At 45.8% G+C, this 24,138-nt stretch overlaps 1 protein-coding gene across 1 annotated transcript in view; it reads right to left on the bottom strand.

Moving 5' to 3' along the window:
* The window catches only part of MYO5C (myosin VC), a 90,263-nt gene that overhangs the window by 32,113 nt on the left and 34,012 nt on the right, over positions 1-24,138 (bottom strand). Inside the window, exons 12-27 of the mRNA XM_033109460.1 lie at positions 22,220-22,360; positions 20,302-20,427; positions 17,930-18,013; positions 16,048-16,182; positions 15,519-15,616; positions 14,675-14,761; positions 14,052-14,163; positions 13,076-13,287; positions 10,627-10,792; positions 9,843-9,989; positions 8,943-9,107; positions 7,535-7,628; positions 4,722-4,785; positions 2,509-2,689; positions 457-550; positions 83-146 (exon numbers count right to left, since the gene is read on the bottom strand). Coding sequence (XP_032965351.1) covers positions 83-146; positions 457-550; positions 2,509-2,689; positions 4,722-4,785; positions 7,535-7,628; positions 8,943-9,107; positions 9,843-9,989; positions 10,627-10,792; positions 13,076-13,287; positions 14,052-14,163; positions 14,675-14,761; positions 15,519-15,616; positions 16,048-16,182; positions 17,930-18,013; positions 20,302-20,427; positions 22,220-22,360 — 1,970 coding nt within the window. The remainder of the gene's footprint in view (positions 1-82; positions 147-456; positions 551-2,508; positions 2,690-4,721; positions 4,786-7,534; positions 7,629-8,942; positions 9,108-9,842; positions 9,990-10,626; positions 10,793-13,075; positions 13,288-14,051; positions 14,164-14,674; positions 14,762-15,518; positions 15,617-16,047; positions 16,183-17,929; positions 18,014-20,301; positions 20,428-22,219; positions 22,361-24,138) is intronic.

Raw genomic sequence — 24,138 nt, 5'->3', positions numbered from 1 at the left:
GAAAACAAGGAGGGTGAGAAAATCTATCATCCCTCTCATGTGTTACACGTTTCTAAATGTTTGATAATGTAAAAATGATTACCTGCTTCTTACATCTTTAATGTCATAGCTTTCAAGAAGTTGTTTAGTGATTTCGGACATCTTTTCTGAGAGGAAAAGGCAGAGTGGGTATGAATTACATTTTTGCATGATTTTCCTTCCCCCTTTCTCTGTCTAGGGCCCAGTGTTCCGACTTCACAGTCTTCAGCTAATCATCCCATCAGCTAACGAATTGACCAGCTATTCAACCAGCCAGCTACCCAACCAACCAACTAACCAATCTACCAACTGTGAAGCCTGAAGCCAGCCAGCTATCCAGCTCATCGCATATCCACTCAGTGGACACATTTGCTTAGCAGTGACACTTATGACAACCCCCATCTGCACCCCATGGGCCCCGTGACGCCGTTTTGTTACCTCTCATTTCCCGTTTCTGTGACTGCACATGTTTCTCCACATCTATCTTCTGTGTCTGAAGTAGCTCTATCTCCTTTTCAAACTCAGAGATTGTCTGAATCACCGCAATGACCACACCAGGTGAAGAGAAAAATAGCTGTTATGATTTGTATCACAGGGAATATCATTACAGTACTGTGTATCTAGGCAGGTGTCCTCACTGCAGTTTCTTAGCTAAAAACTTGTTCAAGCGTCACTGCCCATACAGTGTGGTCTTGAAAGATGTTTAACTGCTTGCAATATTGTTACTTATTCCCAGATCTACTCAGTTGTATCAATAGAATTAGTTCCCTTACATCAAGGGAAACAACAGCCACTTTACTCCAAGCTTGAGTGGGGTGGGGGAGGAAGGAAGGGGAGCGGAGAGAAGTAAAACCAATGGGGCTAAATTCTTCTTCACTGTATGATGGAAGGTTGGATGCACGGATGTGGGTGAGGCTGCCAACTTTGGAACTGTGGGTGTGGCCTCCCGCTAGGTTTAGAAGTGGCACAGCAGCAGAGCCAGGATGCCCGTGGAGCTGGGAGCTGGCCATGGGAGTGCGACCCGGTCCACTGAGAGGCCGCGCAGGCTGTGGGGAAGAGGCTGTGCTCTGCCTTTATCACCACGTGAGCTCCGCTGGAGTAAGGATCTCAGGTTTGTGGTGGTGTCGCTGTAAGACACATACATGGGTGAATAACCCCTCCTTGGTGTTTTCTCAGTCTAAGTGTTTAAGGGCTACAGCTCCTGTTTCTACAGAGGGGAGGAGGGAGATGAAATTGACTTCGATGGATCGCTTTACATAACACAATCTCATCCTTGTAACAGGCCCATAAGGTGAGGAAAGCGATCTTTTGTAGATTGGAAAACTGAAGCTGTAGAAAGGGACAATGGCATGTTCAGGGTTCCACGGCACGCTGACGGGGGCCCCAGGACCACCCGACCCGAAAGCCCTGCTCTCTGTAATGTTTCAGAGATGTTCCAAGTCACCTGTGTATTTACTTACACACGGATTATAACAGGAATGACTTGATGATGATGGGTTTGTTTTCTTTGAAAATCAGATTAATCTCCTTCATGTATCACATTGGAAAGTTTGGACTGAAGTTTTAGTTACCAAAGAGGAAGTTAAGTGAAAAATATTGGCGCCCACTCCAAGTTCAGCCACACAATTTCCCAAGACACAGGCTATAGCAGATGACACGACTGCCACAGGTTGACATCAGTCTTATGTGACTGCTGAGAACGAAGCAGGCACAGGAATATGTGGTCCTTCCTGATCCCACAGTCCAATGTCTTACTTTTAAGCAGTAGGAAACCAGGGCCCAGAGAATATGGACAGCGCGGCTGCGAAGTTCAGGGGAGACCCAGATGTGATTCCCAATGCTCTTCTAAGCCACACGTGGCTATTCTATGACAATTACAGAGAATATTTGCATAACCTTAACAAATATGCTACTAACATGTGTTTCACATATTTAGGGAAAACATACAAGCTTTTCAACCTTACGCTGAAATGTTTTGCAGTTAAGAACATAGGGACACATAGGTTTGTGTTTCCTGGTAGAGAAAGAATGCAATTAAGCCTGATCGTTCAAGCATGGGTCATTGCTTTTGTGGGGTTTTTCTAATAACAGTTTTAAATGTAAGATTCTGATAATAAGGTAACTGAATTTTAGTCATCATGTATAGATATATAACAACGTGACGGATTGTATAATAAGGGTTCATGTCAATTTATAATTTAATTCAGACATATCCTCCAGGTCAACATATTTGAGTAACTTCATGTAAATGTAATTTCCAAACAGTTAGAAAGCTGACCTTTAAAATATGAAAAACAATTACTGCTAGGTCAAAGGTGGCTTGGGGTTTACACTTGGAAGAGCTGAAGGAACCAGAGCCCTTTCTTTCGCCTTTGGCCTTCACACAGAGGCTGTTAGCTGTGTGATCTTGTGGGAATCTGAAACTGCTCCCTCTGTGCAGGTGAACTGACTCAGCCAAAAAGCTCATCCAAAAGTGAGAAGGGCTCCTACCTTTGCCTGCTTGCTGAGTCGGGCCACCTCCCCCTTTAAGCCATCAGAGGTGACGCGCTCTTCCTCCACCTGATGCTGCAGTTGCATTTTCTCATCCTTGAGAGCTTTAATTTCTTCTTTCAAAGACCAGATCTTCTTCTCAAAGTCTTGTATTTTTAGTTCAAAACTTTTTTCAAGAAGTCTGGGGCAGCAAAAGGAAAACATAATTAATTTAGAATTGTCTCTAAAGTCTTTACCCTGACTTAGAACCATACATCATTTTGAAAATAGTAAGAGGAGACTTGGAAAGGAGGAGACAAGCTAATTAGGCTCTCTTGTGACAGTTACAATAGACACTGGCCTGATTTTTAGCCGCTTCCTGTCCCCTTAGGTTAAGGAAGCTTCTTACACCTTCTGATCTGAGAAGTGAGGCTCTCCAGGGGTCACCCATAGGAAACACAGGACAGGGAGGCTGAAGGTAAAGACTCAGTGCTGGTTGGGGTGCTGTATTCCCAAGGCTACCCTGGTTCCCTGTGGTCCCCTGGAGGGGCTACTTCCCTCAGCAAAGACCTTGGCATATTCTGCCAAGTCCTGGCATCGGCCAAGTTCCAAGGATCCTGGAGGGTTTGGCTTAGTCCCACACAAGTGAATACAGCCATTTAATATGTCAAAGGCTTCAGCCCTTCAAACATTCTAGAATAAATAGCAGCACATCCAGGTGCCCCAAAGTCCCTGAAAACCCACTTTCTCGTGAGACACTTGTTCAATTAAATATGGGATGACTGACCAAGAAAATAATCCAAGAAAGATACACGACCTGTCCCACCAGCCCAACATGGCCCTCAGGGGCCCAGTCAAAATTAGCGGTCCTAGGGGTGCTATGAGTTTATTAATCATCCTTCTACTTGCTGGGCTGACAACTCAGTTCATTTGATGACTTGCTTTCATAGCACAAAGGGAAAAGCCCCAAGTAAGAGAGTCGCATTCCCAATAGGTTGTTTCACTTCCTTTTATAGATATTAACAAACTTTTAAACTTTGTTTTAGGGTTTTAAAAAAACCTGCAGTGTTCCTAAGAGGCCAGTGAAATACCTTTGAAGAAGCAGACTGCAAGCAGAAATGTCACGTAAGAAGAATCTTAGATTTGCAGCCTACACTGGTCAGGTGTGCACCCACAGGCTGTGGGCATCTTTGCCCCTCTTGAGGGTTGGGAGAGGGGCCAAGGCTTCCCCAGTCAGCTGACCCGGCACCAGACGAGCTACAGGTGAGAGCTGAAGAGGGCTGTAAAGAGCTCAAAGTGACCCGGCCTCAGCCTGGCTCTCCAAGTCCTTTGCTTGAAATGATCACTCTCAAGTGGCCCCAGTACACAGTGAGATGCCAACTGCGCTCCTCTGCTCAAGAGGTCATTGAAAAATAGATTTTTCAAGGTAAGAGGTCAAATACACAGTCTCATGTCTTTGAATCCAATATCTCTATTTTAAAACTGATGTAGGACCATGAAACATCGTATGTGTTTCTTAACTCTTAGAGCTCTCAGTGACACTCTTCCCCCTTTTCGGCATCTGCCTCCTTACCTAGACTCAGCTTCTCCTGCTAACTAACTGCATGGGGGAGTTGTATATCCTACCACCCCAGGCAGTCTGGAGCCTTTTAAAGCCGCCAACGGGACATGCCAAGAATGTTTCGTCTCTCCCCTACACCCTGCCATGCACCCCAACTTTGAGATCTAACACCTTTCAGTTGACTTCCTAAGAGAGGGAGCATGGACTGAAGTCTTTGGAGATGAACAAAGGGTTTGATATTGACATAGGAAAGGTGGAGCTGCCTTCATTTTTGTGAGGGGGTTTATATCCCTTATTTTCTGGGGCAAGAGTGAAGTTGACAGATACAACAGGTAGGGGAAGGGAAGGAGGTTTATTTCCTAGGCAATAATCTTCTTGGACTTGATGGAAGTTAAAAGGGGTGGCAGTCTCTTAACTTTTCACTGTCTTAGCAATAAAAGGAAAGCAAGAAATTCCCAGTGGTCCACTGCCCACAACTGCAAACCTGTGCAGTGTCTGAAAGGTACACACTATGGGACTTAGCTCTCACAAGTCTCGAAGTCTCTCACTTCCCCCAAATATTCACACCTCGCTCTCCTGTACCTGTGATGTGCTGTGTGCAAGCTGAGAAGCTAAATATAAAACAGCAGAGAGAGAAAGAAGCAGTAGTTTTAAGGCAAACTAGATTTCATACATCCTTTGTTGTTGTTCTTTTTGGACATCATCAAAGAGCTGCTTGGTGAGGTTATCCATTTTTCCTGTGAAAAGAGAACGCTTTTTGAAATATGTCTGCAAACCAATGCCCTGATGGATTCACATCATGTTTAAGAAAGTGAGAATGCAAGAACAATGATGGGGTATTCTTACTAATAAGACTTAGGATGTGAAAGTAACTTCCACTTCTATAAATTAGAAATATGGGTAAGGGGGGGGATTCAAAATAATAATTCTCACGAATTTATCTGGGTTGGAATCTATGGAATTGTTTCATTTATAGTACTTCATTGGTCTGAATATCACTTGTCTGATTAAAATACACATATTGGCTTTGAGATAATAAATATGATTATTAAAAGTAAACAGGAATCCTTTGGGAAGAGAATGATCAACTTGTGACAGGGTTTCTCAATTCCAGCACTCCTGACACTTCAGGCTGGGTGACGCTTTATTGGGCTGAGGGGGCCGTCCTCGGCATTGCAGGCTGACTGCCACCCCTGACTGCTACCCACGAGCAGCCAGTAGCACCTCTGTTCCAGCTGTGACAACCAAAAAATGTCTCCAGGCATTGCCAAATGTCCCCTCGGGGGCAGAGGTGAACAAAAGTGCCTTGGTTGAGAACCACTCATTCATGGTAATCAAGAAAATAATAAGCTGTCTGCCTGCATCTTGGGAAGAGGAAGTATAAAAAGATGCTGCTGCATTTAAATACAAGAGTCTCTGACACAAAGTGCAGGTTAAAGGGGCACTGGGTAACTGGGAAACCGTCACCGGGATTCTGGATATTCTCTGGCTCTGAGAGCCCCATGTTCCCAACACGTCCTCATACAACAGGGGCCCTTCCAAATGGGAGCAGGATGACAGATGCCGCCCGTCAAAGCCCGATGTCCCTGTTTGTACTTAGCTGACACCTCATTCTTGAGTTCTGCCTCATTTCTGAGTCCTGCCCCAAAGGGAAGCCCAGGGATGAGGAGATGATAGCAATCTTCCAAATTACTCAGTTAAAAAAAAAACAAACAGCCAAGTTTAACAGTGTGTCTAATGCACAGTCTCATGTCTTTGAATCCAAACGATTGCTTTAGAATGTCATGAGTCAGCCAGAAATAGGACATGAGATGCTTAAGCTTTAATTTAGAAGCAGCATATTTGATATAATTTCAATTTTCAGTTCACTCACAGAATTGGCTTCAGATCTGGTGCTTACCATCTTGGGCCATTGTTGCAAAGGGGCTAAAGAGGCGGCTCAAATGTGACTTCCTTCCCAAGCACAACGGGATGGTGTCCACGTTGGAATCTCACAACGGGGACATGACTTTGATGACGTCCCTTATTTACAGGTTGCAGAGTAAAGTGAAGCCTGGTGCATTTCACTAAACATTGTTTGGCACATGTAGGGAGACCCTCAGGATAAGCACTTTATAAACACTGGATTTGACAGTTTTCACACACTTTTTAGAAGAAGGTATCAAATTACCCACCCAAACATGTGAACACTGTCAAATATATAATTTTCAGAACACCCTGGTGGGAATTTACATTTTCTTGTGGGGAATTCCACTTAAAGTTAGAGAAAAAGAACACCCAAGAGGAATGTATTACAATAAAAAAGGAGGCGGTGGGGAAGCCCTTCCCTAATTCAGGTTCAAGATTAAGTCGCAGACCTCTGACCCCCTCTGTTCCTCACCGCCCACATACATCACCAGTTCTTAGAGACAGGGTGGGGGACACACAGTATCTGGAGCAGGAGGGCACGCTTGTCTTTGGCATCATCCAGACGGCCTTTCCTGCTCGGCTGGGCAGGCTCAGGATGTTTACTTCCTCCTACGGACACGTGCCTCTCCAGCTCGACTTGAACCCCCAGGGCTCCTGCTCTCCTCTGGATCCTGGTATATCCAGCCCCTGCTGGGCCTGGGGTGTGTGCCAGATCCTCAAGCCCAAACCCTCGTGCCTCGTGCCCCGTATCAGAGCCTAAGGCATGGATCCCTGGACAAGACGGATAATCGAGTGTGCTGATTTAAACTATCTGGTCAGGAACCACCAGACTCATGTTCCTGTTGGAATTTAGCAAGTGCTTGCAATTAGAATTCGAGTTGGAGAGCTATGAATGGACAGAGCTAAGCTAAAGATGGCTGCCCCACACCCCTAAATAAAAGTGATAGCACCATTGGTTCCAAGGGTCTGCGTCTGACAGCCTGTGGGTGGTGCAAGTGCTAAGCAGGGCCCTGCATGTAAGGCCAGGGCAGTAGCAGGGGATGGAATACCACGGAGGCCAAGTAACGTGGACAGATCTGAAATCTGACGGCAAATCCCTGGCAAGCAACAAACGTTACTCCAACATTACCCTGCCTGTGCAACAGGACTACCACAAAGTTCAAAAAAAAAAAAAATGCAGATGTCTGAACCACCCCTGCCACCACCACCCACAGGCACACCCATGTACACACGTACACGTACACACACACACACACACACACACACACGCACACATCTTCTCCTCTCCTGATGGAAAAGCTCCAGGCTTATGGCACAACCATCTGTACTTTGCAAATAGCCCGGAGACCGGGATTGCTGCGCTGTCTGACAAAAGATAGAAATAAAAACAGATGAATCTGTCAAGTTACCACAATTTAAATAGTTATTTTCTGTGGGGCAAAAATTTTCTCTTCACACTAAGTATACACCAGAGAGTCTTGATTCTGCCTAAAACTTGGTTCACACCCAAAAGTTATTTCCAGAACAACTGGACAAGTGAACTCATGGATGTACAGATCAAGCCACTTCGGGTTTTACCTTTCAGCTCTTCAGTTTGCTCCTGAAGCTTCCGCTGTATTTGCCCTTTTTGTATTTCCAGTTCTGAATTATGTTTCTGAAGCTTTGCCAATTTCTAGTGAAGGGAAAGGGAAAAAAAAACTTTTTTGAAAACCTCATTTCAAGTTTTGTCACCGTTGCCTTTCTTGGTGAAAAGATGTATATTTTTAAATGAATATATATATATATATATATATATATATATATATATATATATATCCATATTCATTCTTGGCCTTAGCTCCTATCTGTGGCTAACAGCCAGCACCAGCCCATTGTATTACACTGCATTCACTTTCACATGCAAGGGCCCCAGGTGACTTCAAACAGACACCAGTTTCCAACCTGGCCCAGCAATGGCTGAAATCAAGGAGAAAGAACCAAACTAAGGTCTCCTCAAAGTCAAGGAACCTCCTCTATCCTTTTCTTGAGCTTCTCAATAACCAGGGTATTTACAGATTTAATATAAATTACTTATGATATAACACAGATTTGCACTTCAGGCGTGTCATGACTCAGGAAGGATGTGTGATCATGACAGAATTTCTATTATTTTAGCTTCTCTTGGTCAAGTGTCTGCTGGCCTGGCTCCTGGGCCCCTGGGTGCTGATTGGTGGTTGGTGCCCAGCAGTGTGGGTGACGCCAGCAGCTGTGATGGTGCAGCTGGGTATGCCTCCGTGGGGAGTGCAGAGGAATGCCCTCGGGCTCCAGGTGCTGCAGGACTTTGGAAAGTGCAGGAGAACAGACAGTAATAAAGACCACCTCCTTAGAAAATAGTAGCTCAAGCCTGTGCACGGCTCTATGATGGGCATTTGGCTCAATCATTTCATCTGAAAATTTCATCCTCACAACTCTCTCAAGTCCCTTTTTGTTATCACTGAACGAAAGTTCAGACAGGGTAAGGGACTTGTCTAAGGTCACCCAGCCAGACAGCAGCAAAGACAAGACTGAACCTGGGATGTTGGATTTTTATGGCTACTGCTCTTTTTACTACACCACAGACATGAAAACTTGCCCGGAGCTTTGCACTGCTATTCTGGGCAAGATGCTTCAGGGGACACACCAGATGGGCAAGCAACGGGGGACCGAGATCACCCTGGAAGAGGGGAAGCATGCGGCCAGGGCTCCTTCTCGGCCTTTCTCACTTTAGAGAAGTTGAAAGGAAGAGGAAACCTCATGTTGTGTTTCTTAAAGACTGAACCTCCTCCTTCTACGCCAGACTCTAGGGCTCTGTCCTCCCCTCCCCTAAAAGGAGGCTCCCTCTGATCATGGAAGCCAACAGCAAAATCTGCGCTGCTCTGCAGAATCCTGCCTTGTGGGAAAATGCTGCGCTCTGGTCTCTTCCATGGAAAGACTCCCAGGTATTGCCAGAGTCCCAGCCAGCACAGACCTCTTCCACAGCAGCCTTGTATTTCTTCCCCTTCTCCTCATAATTGTGCCTGTGGGCAGTGGCTCTGTCCAGCTCCGATTCCAGTTTCTGAATCTTCTCCATGTCACCGGCCCGAACAGCAGCCAGGCTGGTCAGCTTCTCCACCAGCCCGTGGTTCTCTCTGTTCTAGAGAAAAGAGACAACAGGTGCTTATCAAAACTGAAAAAGCAGCACAACGATGAGAAATTACACCAAAATCTCACATTGATTTATTTGCACATTCATCCATTCATGAAGGATACCTATGGTATAGTTTAGGGCTAGGTTTAAAGTTCACCTTAGGAGAATCTCGGTATTAATTGAGACAGGTCCAGGAGTGAGTTTTATAGGTCTGGATGCTGCATATTCCGCAGCCCTCACCCACTGGCTGACAGCACGTGGACTTTTTTCCTACCAGTGGGAATGGCATGGGGAGTCTTCCTAAATGAGGGAGGGCTGCAGATAGATCATATGGACCTTTGGGTAAATTAGAAAATGGCAACTCCTCGGAGCTAACGCAGCCCTGAGGGAGCGTGGCTTGGCACATAGACAGCAGCTTTGTACAAATTTTAAAAAGGAGCTCCTGCCTCAAGGCAGCCCAGCTCTCTGCCAGGGCACATGGTTGGCAAGCAGAGCCAGGCTGGATTTCAGCCCCACTTGCCTTCCTGGGCAGCTGCCCTTGTGCAGTGTACAACGTATACCACAGTGCAGAGCAGCTCTTTAGAGTGTGCTTCTGTTTTCTAGCTTAGGTGGTCCATGTAAACTGTTTGAACCTCTTGACATGGGTATAATAAATCTTAACTGCATTGCTAAGGAACTGGCCCAGAACAAAATAGATCTGTTAGAAAAAGCAAGCATGAAAGATGCGTTACCAACACCTACTTGATCTTCTAGCTTTTTCTGCAAACGCTGGACCCTGTAAGTAAGCTGAATGTTGAGCACGAATCGCCGGATATTCTGGAATCTGCGTCTGGCCAGCCATGCCCGAGCATATTTCTGAAGAATCACAGCCTTGTGTTCCTCTAGTATCTTTAAAACAAGGTTTTGTGAAATGCAAACTGGATCTCCATTCTTTGTGTCATCCACTCCTCTAATGTTGGGAATGCAATTACCAAAGTATGACCACTGTGTAATATATGAATTTCGTGCAATCAACCCACAGAGACCTATAATAGACTTTTGAAACAATAACTAAATTCTACCTACAGCAGACATTCACATACTAGATAGAACACCCTGCTCTTCGTGAAGAAAAACTATCTCACTACCGGCACACCTCAGAGATACTGTGGGTTCAGTGAATATCGCAATAAAATGAGTCACACAAACTTTTTGGTTTCCCAGTACATATAAAAGTTGTGTTTATACTATACTGTAGTCTATTAAGTGTGCAATAGCATTGTGTCTAACAAAAAGCACATATCTTAATTAAAAAATACTTTATTGCTAAAATATGCTAACTACCATCGGAACCTGTTGAAAAAATGGTCCCAATACATTTGCTCAACACAGAGTTGCCACAAACCTTCAATTTGTAAAAAAAAACAAAACAAAATGCAGTATCTGTGAAACACAATAAAATGAGGTATGCCTGCACTGTTGGTGAAAAATAACACAAGCCCTGGGAAACATGTGTCCCAAAAACAGCATGTGGTCTTGGCCACACCTTTCGATACGTCCGCCTTGCCAGGAATCCTCGGGTATAGGCCTGGATGGTGATGGTGGCCACGCGAATCAGTTGGTACAAGTTGCGAACAAGATATCCACGACAGTACTTCTGAATGATGATGGCTGCCCAGGCCTCTTTCAAGGCCGCTGCAGTAACAGCTCTCCTGGGTTAAGAAGAATGTGGAATCCCTGCGTTATTCACAAAGCGCTGACAAGCTCGGGCAGCTCTTTTCTACTGAGCAATAGTCAAATGTTTTGCAAATCTACCCATTAAACTGTCAGCGATGTGTTCTAATGCCTACATGACATCAGTCGTCGCTACCTCCCCTTTCACCCTGATCTAAACGTGGATCTATTCCAGGCATGAGGAACCACGTGGGAACATTCACAGTCTTTATATCCAGGCCGATCCATCCACTCACGGGCCCACAGAGATCGGGACAACAAAACCGCGCTTTGGCATTATACTTGCTTGTTCTTCAGTTCCCTCATTCTTGTGGGAAATCATGCCGGAGGCTCTAGACCAGGGCTGCAGACTATGGCTGGGGGCCAAACCTGCAGTCTCCCACCTGTTGTTGTTAGTGTATCGGGACACAGCCACACCTATTACACACTTACTGACCATGGCTGGTTTCATGCTGTAACGGCAGAGGCGAGTAGTTGTGGGAGAAACTGCAGGGCCCCCAAAGCCCAAGGCATTTGGCTCTTACAGAATAAGTTTGTCAACTCCTATCCAAAGGATTGGAGAAGACAAAGCTCTTACCTTCAGAGTTTACAGCCTCATGGAGTAGACAGACTTATAAATGACCAAGTGGGATATGAGAAAAATAAAATAACTACGAAAAGACCTATCAGAAAGTTCTTACAGAACTCCAGTTCTGCTTGGGAAAGGCTGAAGTGTGAGCCAACCTTTGATATAAAAGGATTTCTGTAGACCGTGAAGGTTGGAAAAAGCGTTACACGCTGAGGGACAAGCGAAGAAGGCATGGAGGCTTAGCAGTGCCTGAAATATTCAGAGAAAGAGAACCTATCTGGAATTGCTAGAATATAATATGCATGAAGAAAATTTGTAGTCAATGAGGTTAGAAAAATAGATGAGGACTATTTAAAATACATATATATATATATATATAGACACCTATGTGACAGGCACTGTGTTAGGTCCTAGGTATGGATGTACTGGAAACCAACAAGTATGGTCCTTATCCTCACGGAGCGTCTATTCTTATGAATGCCTCTAGGCCGTGGGGCCCTGAGTGCCATGTCGGAGGCTGAGTGCTATTCTGTAGGAAACAGGGGTCACTGGAAGCATTAAAGGCAGCTGCAGGGCAGTGGCTCGATCAGGCCCTGCTTGAGGAAGACGGGAGAGAAAGGTGGCAGGTGAAGGGCTGTGCTGCATGAGGGTAAGGCAAGTGATGATGCAGGCATCGTCCGGCACAGGGGCGTGGGAATGGAATGAATGAAACAGACACAGAAGGCAAGCACTGAGGAGGGGTACAATGATCAGGCCTTGGTGGTCCCCAAAGGAACGGGAGCACAGGTTTGGGGAAGGAGATAACTCCAGGGTTTCCTGCCCAGGAGACTGCTGTTATTAATTGACCCTGGAAGCAGGGGAGGCTGCATGACCATGTAGATGGTTGCCTGGGGGAGCGAGGGATGGAATAGCAAGCACGGTGTGGGGTGTGCTGAGGCGAAAGAGGAGGTACACCAACCACATGGAAAAGCCCAGATGCCGCTGGAGGTCAGGCCTCAAAAAGCTCAGGAAGTGACACAGCCTGACCCTTAACGCTTGCCTTCTCAACAATCCTAACAGCATGCGAAGAAAGGAGGCAGAACACAAACACAGAAGCACTCGATGCTGTGTGGGAAGGACTCCAGTCTCACTGGCCAGCCCAGCACAGCCTCTTGGGAGCACTCAAGGAGGGATGGGATGGCAAGGCTGATGGAACTGCCTTCCACTCAGACTCCCGTTGGGGCCACTGCGCTAGCTTTGCCCAGGGGTTTGACCTTGCCATGGATCCCCTCAGGCATCGTCTGCCCCCCACCATCTACAGGTAGGCTGGTCAGTGGCTATTTACAGCATCTTTACTCAGGGGCTTCACTAAGACCCCGGTCATCTTAGGCATTTTCAATTCCCACGCAAAGTGGCCCAGTCCCTCTACCTGGTCTCACCCAGAGGCACCTCTGACCCTCTTCAGAGACACCCTGATGGGGCTTCCTCGCTCCAGGTTCTGGTTGTCACCCTTCCCAAATGGGGACAGCAAGCAGAATCAGCACGACCTGTCCCCGAGAGATACACCTTCTCATCTCGAGGCTCATGGCCACCTCAGGGAGATGCACTCTGGCTCCCAGGAGAAAGGCCCTTTGTCTTTGACAGCACCCACCGCCGGAGGTCATCAGCAAAGATAGCTGTACAATTCCACATATCTTCCTTTGTTCCAACATACCTCACGGTTTGCTGACCCCGGAAATACTGCTGGATTATCAGGGCAGCTTGTCTCTCTCGGAGGAATTTTTTTCTCTGGAGCCAGCCACGGATGTGCTTTTGTATCACAACACAACCCTGCCTCAGTTTATCTAATCGGAGTTTCTCTAAATAAGCCACTTGCCCTGCTCTGAAGAAAATTTTGGTTTTACCAAACTGGTACTGATTAGAATCCTGGAAGAGAAAAATGACATCATCAGAAACAAAATCTTCTCAGGTTTTCTGTATAGTAATTGGAAAAGATGTTTAGAGATTCAAAGATACCAAAAACATTGTTATTTGGACATATCTGGTCTTTGACATAAAACAGAAAAACTTGATCATGATCTAGAAATTTGTATTTTGACTTGTTTAAAGCCATGTTAGGGGAAGAAATGGACTTGAGGTGGAGGTGTCCATCTGTGAGGTGCGAAGGGGTGTGTGCATTCTCAGTAATTCTCAGTTGAGCTGTTGGAGAACTTTAGCCTGTCACACGTGGTTTCCACAAAAGGGCAGAGATGCCTGAAAAGGCTTGGTTTCTGTCTCCATTTTGGCTTCTCTTCACCACCCCTTTTCCTGGCCATCATAACTCCTTCCCTAGCTCTGCTCCATCATAACTCATCACTTGAGCAATAATCTAAATCTACACTGAGTGCCTTGTCTGGAAGCCCCTGGCTTAGTAACCATCTAGTTGACCAGGTAAGACTGTGGGGAAACAAAGCAGGACAGGGGGACACTGGGGGAGGCCAGGGTTCGAATCTGGGTCACTGCTATCAGGAGCTAATGCTCCATGCGTCCATCTGCTTTGAACTCCTTAGCACGCAATTGCTTGGGACACATTTTCCTTCTTCTTAGCTATTCGTGACAATTGTGGTCCAGAGACTGAGGCAAAGATGAGGAAATGCATTTGGAAGACATGCTCCTAAGAGCTCATGACTCAGGAGGTGAGCAAGACTGACCTGGATGAGCCTGTGTAAAACCACTTTGCACACCTCCTTTTTATCGCAGAATGAAAGCTCATGCTTGGTCATGAGGATACCGTAACGACTGTAGAACTCGATGTATGTCCACCTAGAATGTCAAAGCAGGATCTAAGGAGGCATGCCAGAGAAGGCACGTGTTGAGTCTGTGCTCCCTGCGGCCTTACCTGTCTCTGCTGGGGGGGGTAGAGGTGGGCTAGAGTCTGTTCTGAGGGTATGGCCCTGACCTCTGACCTGCCTCCCTCCTGGGACATCACCTGAACCTCACACTGAGCACACCTGTCGGCAACCTGGACTGTTTATGCTAATATTTCACTCCAACAATTCTCTTCCCCACCCCTAGTTCCCTTTCCCAGGAGCACTGGGAGGCAGTGGGTGACCCTCTCTAGCAGTGGAGGCGGGTGGTGGGTGGTGATGATGGCAGCCTCTGTCCCGCACAAAGCCTGTATGTCATCCTCTTCTGGCCTTCCCGCAGCACAGTGGGACACATTTTGGGAGCATCTTATGAAAGTCTCTGACAACAAACATGGCAGCTGCTCCCTTGGTTTTCAGCACAGATGTGAAATTGGGCACTCCCCCACTATAAAAGACTGACAATGTACCTGGAAGGGTAGCTCTGTGCACTGATGCGAATCGTTTCTAAAACACCACAGGCTCGCAGCTGCTGAACAATTCTTTTGGAGTCGAACCTTAAAGAAGACAATTTTATAATGCATTAAGTTACCATTATAATTGATAACAGCACCTCTGTAAAACGGTTCAGAAAGCTGAGGATACAGAGAAAGGAGCACCTGATTCTGACACAGGGAGAAAAACCTTATGGGGGGGAATGGCCTTTGGGTTGAGCTTCGAATGACAAAAAGAGTGGAATCTCGTCCAAATACCCATCTGATGCTTGAGTTCCCCTTTGTAAGACACCCAATAGGTGGCCTCTGGCTCAGGTGTATCCTCGGGTGACCCACAGACACATTCACCACGTCCATGGACAGCTCATCCCCGAGACACGTCTTAGCTGGAGTCAGCTAAAAGGGACTCTACAACTTCCACTCATGGGTCTGGAGCCTTTTCCTTGGGGCCCCCGGGAACAAGTCTAATGTTTCCTGCCACGTTTGCGGGCAAAATTTCTGACCCTTCTAAAGCCTTCCTCCTACAAACACATACAAATTCTTCTATAATCAAGGAACAGGTTCTGGCTTTGGCAGTTGCATAAACTTCAGGGGCAGATGACTCTTTCAAATCTAGCCACTTTGCTTAATGCTGGAGACGAGGGGGCTTAGCCAGAGCGGTTGTGTTAACATGATATGTAAGGGGCAGGACTGTTTTGAATCAGTTGAAAACCCAGAAACAGTATACAGTTCAAGACAATTGTAAGCCCACTCTCCAGCATCATGACAGACACACTGGATTGCTCGGTGTCTTCCCTGTCGGCCTCATGAGAACACTTACTCAAAGGGTAATTTCACATCGTTGGGTTTGATGCAGCGAACGTAGTGTGGCGTGGTTGCGTTGAGGGTCTCCATGAGCAATGACAGAGAGTTGCGGAACTAGGAGACAAGTCAGGCAACAAACATCGGGCTGAAATGTGAGGCTTCCATCGAGGCAGAGAAAAGGCCCCACCTCGATGAGAACAGGAAAGGCTAACTTCATGCACCAACATCTATTATGAAAGGCTTCAGGCCATGACTGTGATTGTAAGAGTGTCCCCCTGCTCTGGATTGAACACCGCCCTTTCCAACACTCCCACATAGCACGGAATGTAATAAATCAGGTTATTGGGCAAACGTGCCATGTGATCAGTTGTGTGCGGCCTTGGAGGCTGAGGCACGGTGACGATGAACTACTGCTGTTCTTCGCATTTGTATTTACACTAGATTTGAAGAGGCTCGGTGCCCATGTGCAGGCCTGGAATGCGGGCCCTCCCAAGGGCTCCCAGGGGCCTGACCTGTGTCCCCCACCCCCCTCACTGTCTCATTACCTTGCTCCCCACTGTGGTCCGGAATTGCCTGTTGTTTGGCTTGATGACTTGCTTTGCAGATTTAATCGTGATTGCTGAACCAAAAGGGGAAGGAGGAACTGGATTCTCTTGGAAAAACTTGGCACAGAGATGAAACTGCAAGGAGCAGAGAGGATTTCAATGTCTGGAAGTACTTTCCCACCGGCCTCAGCTGTCACAAGCCAAATAAGTGGTCACAAGGAGCCCACTGACTCCATTGGAAGGTCAAGTGATAGCCTCGGCCAATCTCTACAGCAAATCTCAATTCCACACAATGGATTGTCCTCACTCGGGATGACTGTGGCTTCTTTCCCAGGAATGAGGGCAGAGAACGTCTACATGTGGGTATCACTCAAAGGGTCAGGAAAGTGGAAATGTTACAATTCCTACCTCTGTGCCTTGGCTCAGATTGTTTCTGCACCTGGAATCTCCTCCCTCTTACCCCACATTCTCAGGCCCACAGATCCAAACCCAACCCATTATTCAAAGTTCAGTTAAAATATTTTCCCGTCCCACCCCTGTCAACACCTTTTCTGATGCCCCAGCAGGAATGAATCCCAAGTTCTTCTAAACAACTTTAATCTTTTATTTGTACCTCTCTTAAGACTTGTTACTTTCTTCCTTGCACCAGTTCTTTCTTTAAATGTTGTATCTTCTTTCTTAGAGTCAGCCTCATATTTTTTCTTTTAAATCAGACATTGAGAATCTCCTTCAGGGCAGAACTCCTGCCTGATGCATCTTTGTGTGTCCCCTGTGCAAGGAGGGGATCTGAACCGCCCACGCCTCTGAGAGCCTGTGTGCTTAGCGGGGAGAGCTCTCTGTGCTTCTACATGATTTGAGCTCATCTTCCAGACTGGACCCCGGGGTAAGCTTGGGGGTGAGTAAACAACTGGTGAATTAAGTCAACTAATTTTGTATACAAGATGCAGGCCACTTCCACATTGAATTCTCTACCATGAACCAGTTTTAGTAACTGAAGGGGTCTTGGCCAGTGGTGTATTTGTGATCATTAGTGGAAGTGCTCATACTTACTTAGGAAACAGTCAGAATATTAGGTTGGTGCAAAAGTAATTGTAATTTAAAAGGTTAAAAATAAGTGCAAAAAATTGCAATTACTTTCGCACCAACTTAATACTTGCACATCAACAGAGGACTAGGATCTTTTAAAAAGAAGGACAGTAAACATGATAATCAAATCTTCACAAAAATGAAGGCTTATGCATGAAATATCCCTATTCTCAAATTTTAATAAAGAAATGTTCAAAGGGGAAACGAAAACGCCGGAAGTCATTCTTTGGGTGGCACCGCTCACCATACAGAACCGTGGACTCAAGGAGCTCACACATCTGAAGCAGGAGGCCCCCTCCCTGTGTTGCTGTGTCTCGTCTTGCTTTGGCTTCCCTCACGAGGCACTTAGCACTGCCTCCCGTTGCTTCATTAGGTGTTTAAGGCACGTCACTCCCTCTAGGATGTGAGCTCCACCAGGGCAGGGCCCTAACTGCCTTGTTTGCTGCACTGTCTAGGACAGCACTTGGCACATAGTAGGTGCTGTATCAATATTTCAGCCTGATTGAATACAATGTGAGCTGTGGCTCTTTAAATGGTGGTGTCAGCGGCCCTTCCTCTCTGACACCTGTACATTTGATTTCTGATTTTGCAAATAGTGGAGATCCGCATGCTTTCAGAAGCTAGGAACATATATCAGTCCCAATTCTAAGATAGTTCTTTTTGTATACATGAGCTATAATTTGGTCCTGCAAGACAGTATCTCTCTCTCTCTCTCCTTACTCTTTCCTGATAGGCATCTAGATCTGTGTCAGGTACATAACGCATAACATTAATTACCCCTTAGGACTTGACAAACCTTGCTTGCTCTCAGGATTTCAACCAACATGTCATAGACAGTGTCTCGGTTCTTTTCAAGGAAGCCTTCACATTTATACTCAACCTATGCAGAGAAAGGAATTAGTTATTTCCAAAGAGATAAAGCAGACAGCATCTAAGTACCACAAGTTTCTTTTCTTTTTAGAGAAAGATTAATGGTGGGTCTATAAAGGCTATCTCTAAAAAAGAGGTTCAGTTTCCGTTTATCGCAGCTACCCAGTTATGTAAAGCTAAGAGAGCTGGGACTACATCACCTGATGGAAAGAGCCAGGCCTTCCACTGCCTGGATTTCTCACTGGCCGCTGGTCACCTGTGAGTTCCCTCTGGCCACACGTGACCATTCTCTGCAATGTGTGTAGTTAACACACACACATAGGTCTCAGAAGACCCAAGTTAGGGCTCACTTTGCCTTAGAAGCCACCAGGAGGAGAAAAAAGTTCAATGGTGTCCTTTGGGTTCAAACAGAAATGTTTTCCTAAATCAGCATTAATGTGGTAGAAAGGGGGAAAACAACCTGACCAGCTGACCACAAAGCTCCGAGGGCCGCCAAAGCCCTCAGAGTCGGGTTTAGAGTGGGTCAGGGTTTGCACTGCTTGCCATTGCCTTAGAAAAGCTCTCCACACAGCCCTTCTGATTTGTAAGGCTTCTCGAATGCCTCAAACAACAACATATCCAGAGGGGTTGCTTAAACATTCAAAACTCAATAGTTTATGCCTCTGGGTTATATATTCTAATATGTGATTATATTCTTCATAATTTAAAAAGAAATACATGTTAAAAAATAAAATATAAAAAAATTAACTGGGAGGAAACTGGCTCACGTGGGTGCTGGAATCATTTGGAGGCAGAGGGTGTTCAGTGACCCCTGGGTGCAGACTCTACTTTGTTCCCCTGGGTAAGGAAGTGTCCTTACTGGTACAGAGTTTGAGTTAAGAACCAGGAATACTGGCTGTTTGTAAATACTCCCTTGTGAATGAAGTACTTGGATTCTGGTGTAAATTTTTCCAGGCTGTTGGTATGAGCCATTAGTCTAAGTGGGAAGGTGTAACAAATACAGAGCTTTCCCGATCCAGAGAGACCATCTGTGGGGACAGTGTCACAGGTGGCTGATTGCCTCTGTTGGGGGCTCTGGGGACTGAGGGAAGATGTGCTGACTTCTTGCATCTAAGCATAGCTGCCTCACTTTCAAAATGATTTTATTTCCTTGGTTAATTGAATTGAGAACCTAGGCTGACCTTCTCGTGCGTGTGTTTTCTTCCTACCAATCCACAGTACAGCCGAAGTGCTGCATTGTTAGCTCTTAAGAGGGACTTCTGGGAAGTGCCAGGTGAGAGAATTAAATGCATAGACACTATTATCTATAGAGAAGGCCTCCGGAAGTAAACCCCATATGGGCTTTGTATGAAGTCTGATGTTTTCTTTTTCCTTTTCCCCATGGGATCCCAAATATGAAGTTATAAAGGACAACAACTAGATATATCATCACTCATTTCATATGCATCCTTTCAGGAACCAACCTGAAAACCTCGAAGCACTAAAAGGCTATCATGTTTAATAGTATCCCTTTAGCCCACAAATGTTATTATCGCTTTCCAGCTTGCTGTCCCTCGCCTGACCCCTCAGGCACTCAGGAACGACCAGCAGACTCTGACCCACAGCTCTAGCCTCTGGGGCAGACAAGTACAGGCTATGCCCACGATCCTCAGGCACCGGCCAGGCCACCACAGTGACACCCACTGAGGATAGGCGTTTCCTTGGGAAAGGACAAGACGAGAACACTTATATAGGGCAGGTAGTGATGGTGATTTTTCTTTTTTTCCCCCTCTATTTTCTAAGCTTTCTGTAATGTGATTTTAAAAAAAATAATTTTCTTTTTATTAGCGAACATTTGTTTCATAAAAAAAGTAGGAGTGATATAAAGGACAAAATAAAGATCACCTAGAAAACACATCTTTTTGAGTCAACCTATGTTACCAACATAATATGTTACAACTTGGAAAAGGAAAACCTCAAGAAAAGTTTTAGTTTTCATTTTAGGGAACAATTATGCTGTCTTGATCGTAACAATTTCATAGAGAAAAATAAACTGATAAGAGATCAAGGAATTCACAATAAATCCAAAATCAGAAATGAGATCCGCTAGCAACACACATTGATCTTTAAAGCAGTACCATCAAAACTCATGTATTTTGTGATAAAAAGACATTAAGGCTTGCTAACAAACACACACACTCTCTCTCATGTGTATCCTACACGTTAAGGGTGACTTGAAAAGTCCCTGGACTACCCGTTCTGTCTGGGAGGCAGCTTTGGCTCCGGGGCAGACAGCTTCGTTCCAGGCTCTCACTGTACCTTATCAGCAAAGTGCTGGATGATAAAGGATGTATTTGACATTCTGGGTTTTTCAAACAAAGAGTTCTTGTTGACGAAGTTATTATACAGCTTTTGAAGCCAGTTTTCATCAGTTCCATGTGGTAACTGGAAGGGAAAAGCAAACCAAACAGCAAGTAAGAAAAGTAGCGATGGAAGATGAGGAGAGGGACATGCCAATTCGGAGAAAGCAAGATGATCTGGCACCTCAGAGTGAGCTGCTCTAGACCCGTGGCTCCTTGTTTAAAAGCAACTCTTGGCATAAGTCTGTCCTTGATCTCAATAATCTTTAGAGTGATATTTAAATGGATATAATAATGACCTTTCAGAAGAAGAAAATGTTGTCAACTAAAAGAAAATGGCCATATAATGACTTAAGAATGAAGAATTTTACGTCTGCAAAATTGGCAGTATTTTCATATTTCCCCCCCAAAAGTCCAAAGGTTCAGGAAAAAGTAGTACAGATTCCATTATGTGAACGTGACTTTTATTCTTAGTTGTTGAATGGGGAAAGACTGGCACCTAAATGTAGTCTTCCCCTCCCCGCCCCAGGAAAATAGTTTTTCCTTTGCTTTACTGCCTAATGAATAACTACCTCCTTGCACTAAGATCTTACATCCTCAAACTAAGCTCATTGCAAAACTCCTTCTGGATAACTCGTGATTTTAAAGCTATTAAGTACATTCAGCCCGAACGCTGTACACCGATACCCCCCTGTGTTCAAATGAGTCCTGCATACTTCTCTGTGGCACTGCTCACCTAGGGAATGTCTGTGTAGCGTGGGTACAAGCATTTCCTAGAGGCTACTTGGCCCCTGCACCCTGTCCCTAGTAGGTCATTGCAGAATGTTAGCCCTGATGGCAGCCCTTTCATCTTATGTCACTGCAGGGGCTAAAACACTTGTGGCACCAGAAGGGATAATCTGTGAGGAGAACCAGGAACTTGAGAATTCTAGGGAGGAAATGCTATTAAGTCTTCAACATTATAATTGCGGTTTATTGTTTGTTGGTTTTTTTGTACAAACAAATCTCTGGAAAAGAAACAGAACCTATGTTTAAACACCAAAATACAACCGTTACACCAAAACATTAACACGGTCCTGAGGATTACTTGTTCTGATGGCCCCATGGAGGACACTGCTAGGCTGACTCACTATAAAGGTGCCCCTCCCAAAGGGAAAGAATAAAAGGAAAACTCTTAGAGACCTCTTCTCTTGAATTGTATGCTGTTGACTTCTGCTTCACCTCCCAAGGGGTGACTCATAGACTCAGGAAGTAAAAGAAAACCCCATTCTTGTTAGTCATTAACAATGGTGTGGGGTCACTTGCAGTTTCCATGTCCACTGTACGGTCACCTAGGGATGGCCTCAAAGGGCACTTCCTTGCTGGACATGACCTGAGAGATTACCCAGGGGTGGGCTACGCATGCTGAGGGTGGAAGGCTCACCGGACCTTGCAGGGTTCTGGCTAGGGTTGCAGTGTTAATAACCTACCAATTGGGTAACATGTCAGGAATTTACACGGACGTTTAGAAAACATCCACTTTGCAATAGGCTCACCTGTTACTCCTCAGAAGTTGGAAAAAAACAATTAAAAAAAATTAATTCAAATCACGAGCCCTTTGAGCAACGGGCTGCATCCTACTCATTTCCAGGCCTGTGAGACAACGTGTGGAGGCCCTGCCAGTACCTGGAGCCGTACCTAACACAACAGGCACTCAAATACTTAAATAAAAGTGTTTATAAACAAACGTGTCGCTTAAAAAAATTATACCTAATAGTCTAAGCCACTTTATTACAGATTCCAAAACAGGTATTACAAATGACATACACTGGAATATTAATACCACGCAGCTGCATTCACTCTATAGAGGCATAAAACCAATAATTTTTGAAAGTTACCAAGCATTCTTCATCCAGCAACTCCAAAATGCCCATTTTTGCTTCAATCAGGTCAATCACTGGTTGGTTGTCATAAAAATCTATCAGAGTCCAAGGGATATCTTCCTTCATATATTCTTCTTGTTCAAGTTTAAAGACATGCTGGGAAGCCGGAAGTTAATACAGAAAGTAAAATAGAATATTAAAGTGTGCTTCTGGAGAGCAGGATGTAAGCATCTGGAAAATGGAGAGACGTGACAGATTTGCAATGTTTACGGCAGACCCTGAGGTATGGGCCACCCCCGACCCATGATCAATGCAGTTGAGTTCCTAACGTGGGTTTAGACATCATCCTCCCACCGGGTCTGAGTGGGTGCCCATGTCCTGTCACCTCCAGCACCGCAGGTACTCAGGGTGGCCCTGGAGTCCCTCCGTGCTCACAACCACTGCTGCTACCCAGGACAGAGCCAGCCTCTTTGGCGGGGTCGAGGCCAGCCTGCCTGAGAATGCTGGCTGTGCGGCCAGGGTGACAAGCCAATCACTGGGAGAGCTCTGTTCACTACTTGTTTGGGCCACAGGGGCATCGGGGAGGCTTCCCAGAGGGCTGGCTCAGGCTCCTTCTGGCTGCAGGCGGCTGGAGGGGAGGCGCACCGAGGAGAAAGCCTCCCACAGAAGAACCCAGTGGGAGCAGCAGGGAAGCACAACAGGTGGTTGAGAACCAAGCAGTGCTTGTACAGACCAGGCAGAGGACACAGTGATGGGGGCAGTGCAGAAGCACAGCAAGATGGCAGAGGGAGGTCACGCAAGACCCTCACATGCCCGAGAGCACTCTGGTCCCGGGGCTTTTTCCTAAGGGCAGTGAGGACCCACAGAGGGCGTGAGGGAGGGATGAGACCTGGAAAGTTAGCTCGGCCTGGGTGGCGGATGGCTTTGAAGAGGACATGACTGGAGGCAGAGAGGCCAGTCAGGACTCCGCCGAGTGTTCTTTGGTGGCTGGACCCTGTGGGAGGAGTCACGGAGGACTCTGGGGGAGGAAGATGAGCAAGAGTGATGAGTTAGGATGAACATTAGGCCACGACACTGGGTCGGTGCTGGTGATTTAACCACACAAAGGAGCACGGAAAGTAAGGACGCCAAGAGAGGAAGGTGGTGGGTTCACTTTGCCACTGTTGAGCTGCCGGAGGCCACCAGGCACAGGAGTCCATTAGCTGCCAGATTTATGGAACAGGAGCTAGGACCCCGTCCTCACTAGGGCTTTTGTGCTGACACTTTAAGTTCTTATCCCTTCCAGAAGGATCTGCACATTGATAGATGACTCGAAAAAAGGAGAAGAAAAAGAGGAAAAAGGGGGAGGAGGAAGTGGAAGAAGAGAGAGGAAAGTGGAATTGCAGCCTTTGATATGCTATTTTAAGGGGGTGTCTCACGTGCATTATCGTCAGGTTGAGGTGATGTGTGCATTGGGGGACAGCATGGCTCTGGAGTCCTAGGAGGGGGACAGAATCTGCAGAAATAGTTTACTTATGCTGCATATCTACTTGGAATAAATCTTCATTGTGGTTACTAAATGCTAAACTGCCAGGGAATCCTTGAGAATGCTAACAAACTAGAAATTTGCAATAGGATGAAATTTAATGCTTATATATGGATTAATTCTGGGGCAATGAAAAGGAAAGAAAAGAAACATACTGGGTATGATTCATTGTTAGGTCTTTTCTTCACAACAATATTAGACAGACACTATTGGCCCATTTTTGAAGTGAGGAAAACTGAGACTCAAAGAGCCGAAGGTTCCAGAGGAAGGAGCTAGTAGAGCTGAGATTCAAGCCCAGTTCAGTTTGGACAAAAACACGTGCTCTCCATGATGTCATAGTATCTTTTCCTCGGGGGTTGTTGCGGGAGAAACTGAATTTCAAAAGACAAGCAGGAGTTTGCCAGGTGAA

This window comes from Rhinolophus ferrumequinum, chromosome 6, assembly GCF_004115265.2.
Source record: "Rhinolophus ferrumequinum isolate MPI-CBG mRhiFer1 chromosome 6, mRhiFer1_v1.p, whole genome shotgun sequence".
Taxonomy (NCBI): domain Eukaryota; kingdom Metazoa; phylum Chordata; class Mammalia; order Chiroptera; family Rhinolophidae; genus Rhinolophus; species Rhinolophus ferrumequinum.
The sequence above is the reverse complement of the archived record's forward strand: the minus strand, read 5'-3'. Positions and strand labels throughout refer to the sequence as shown.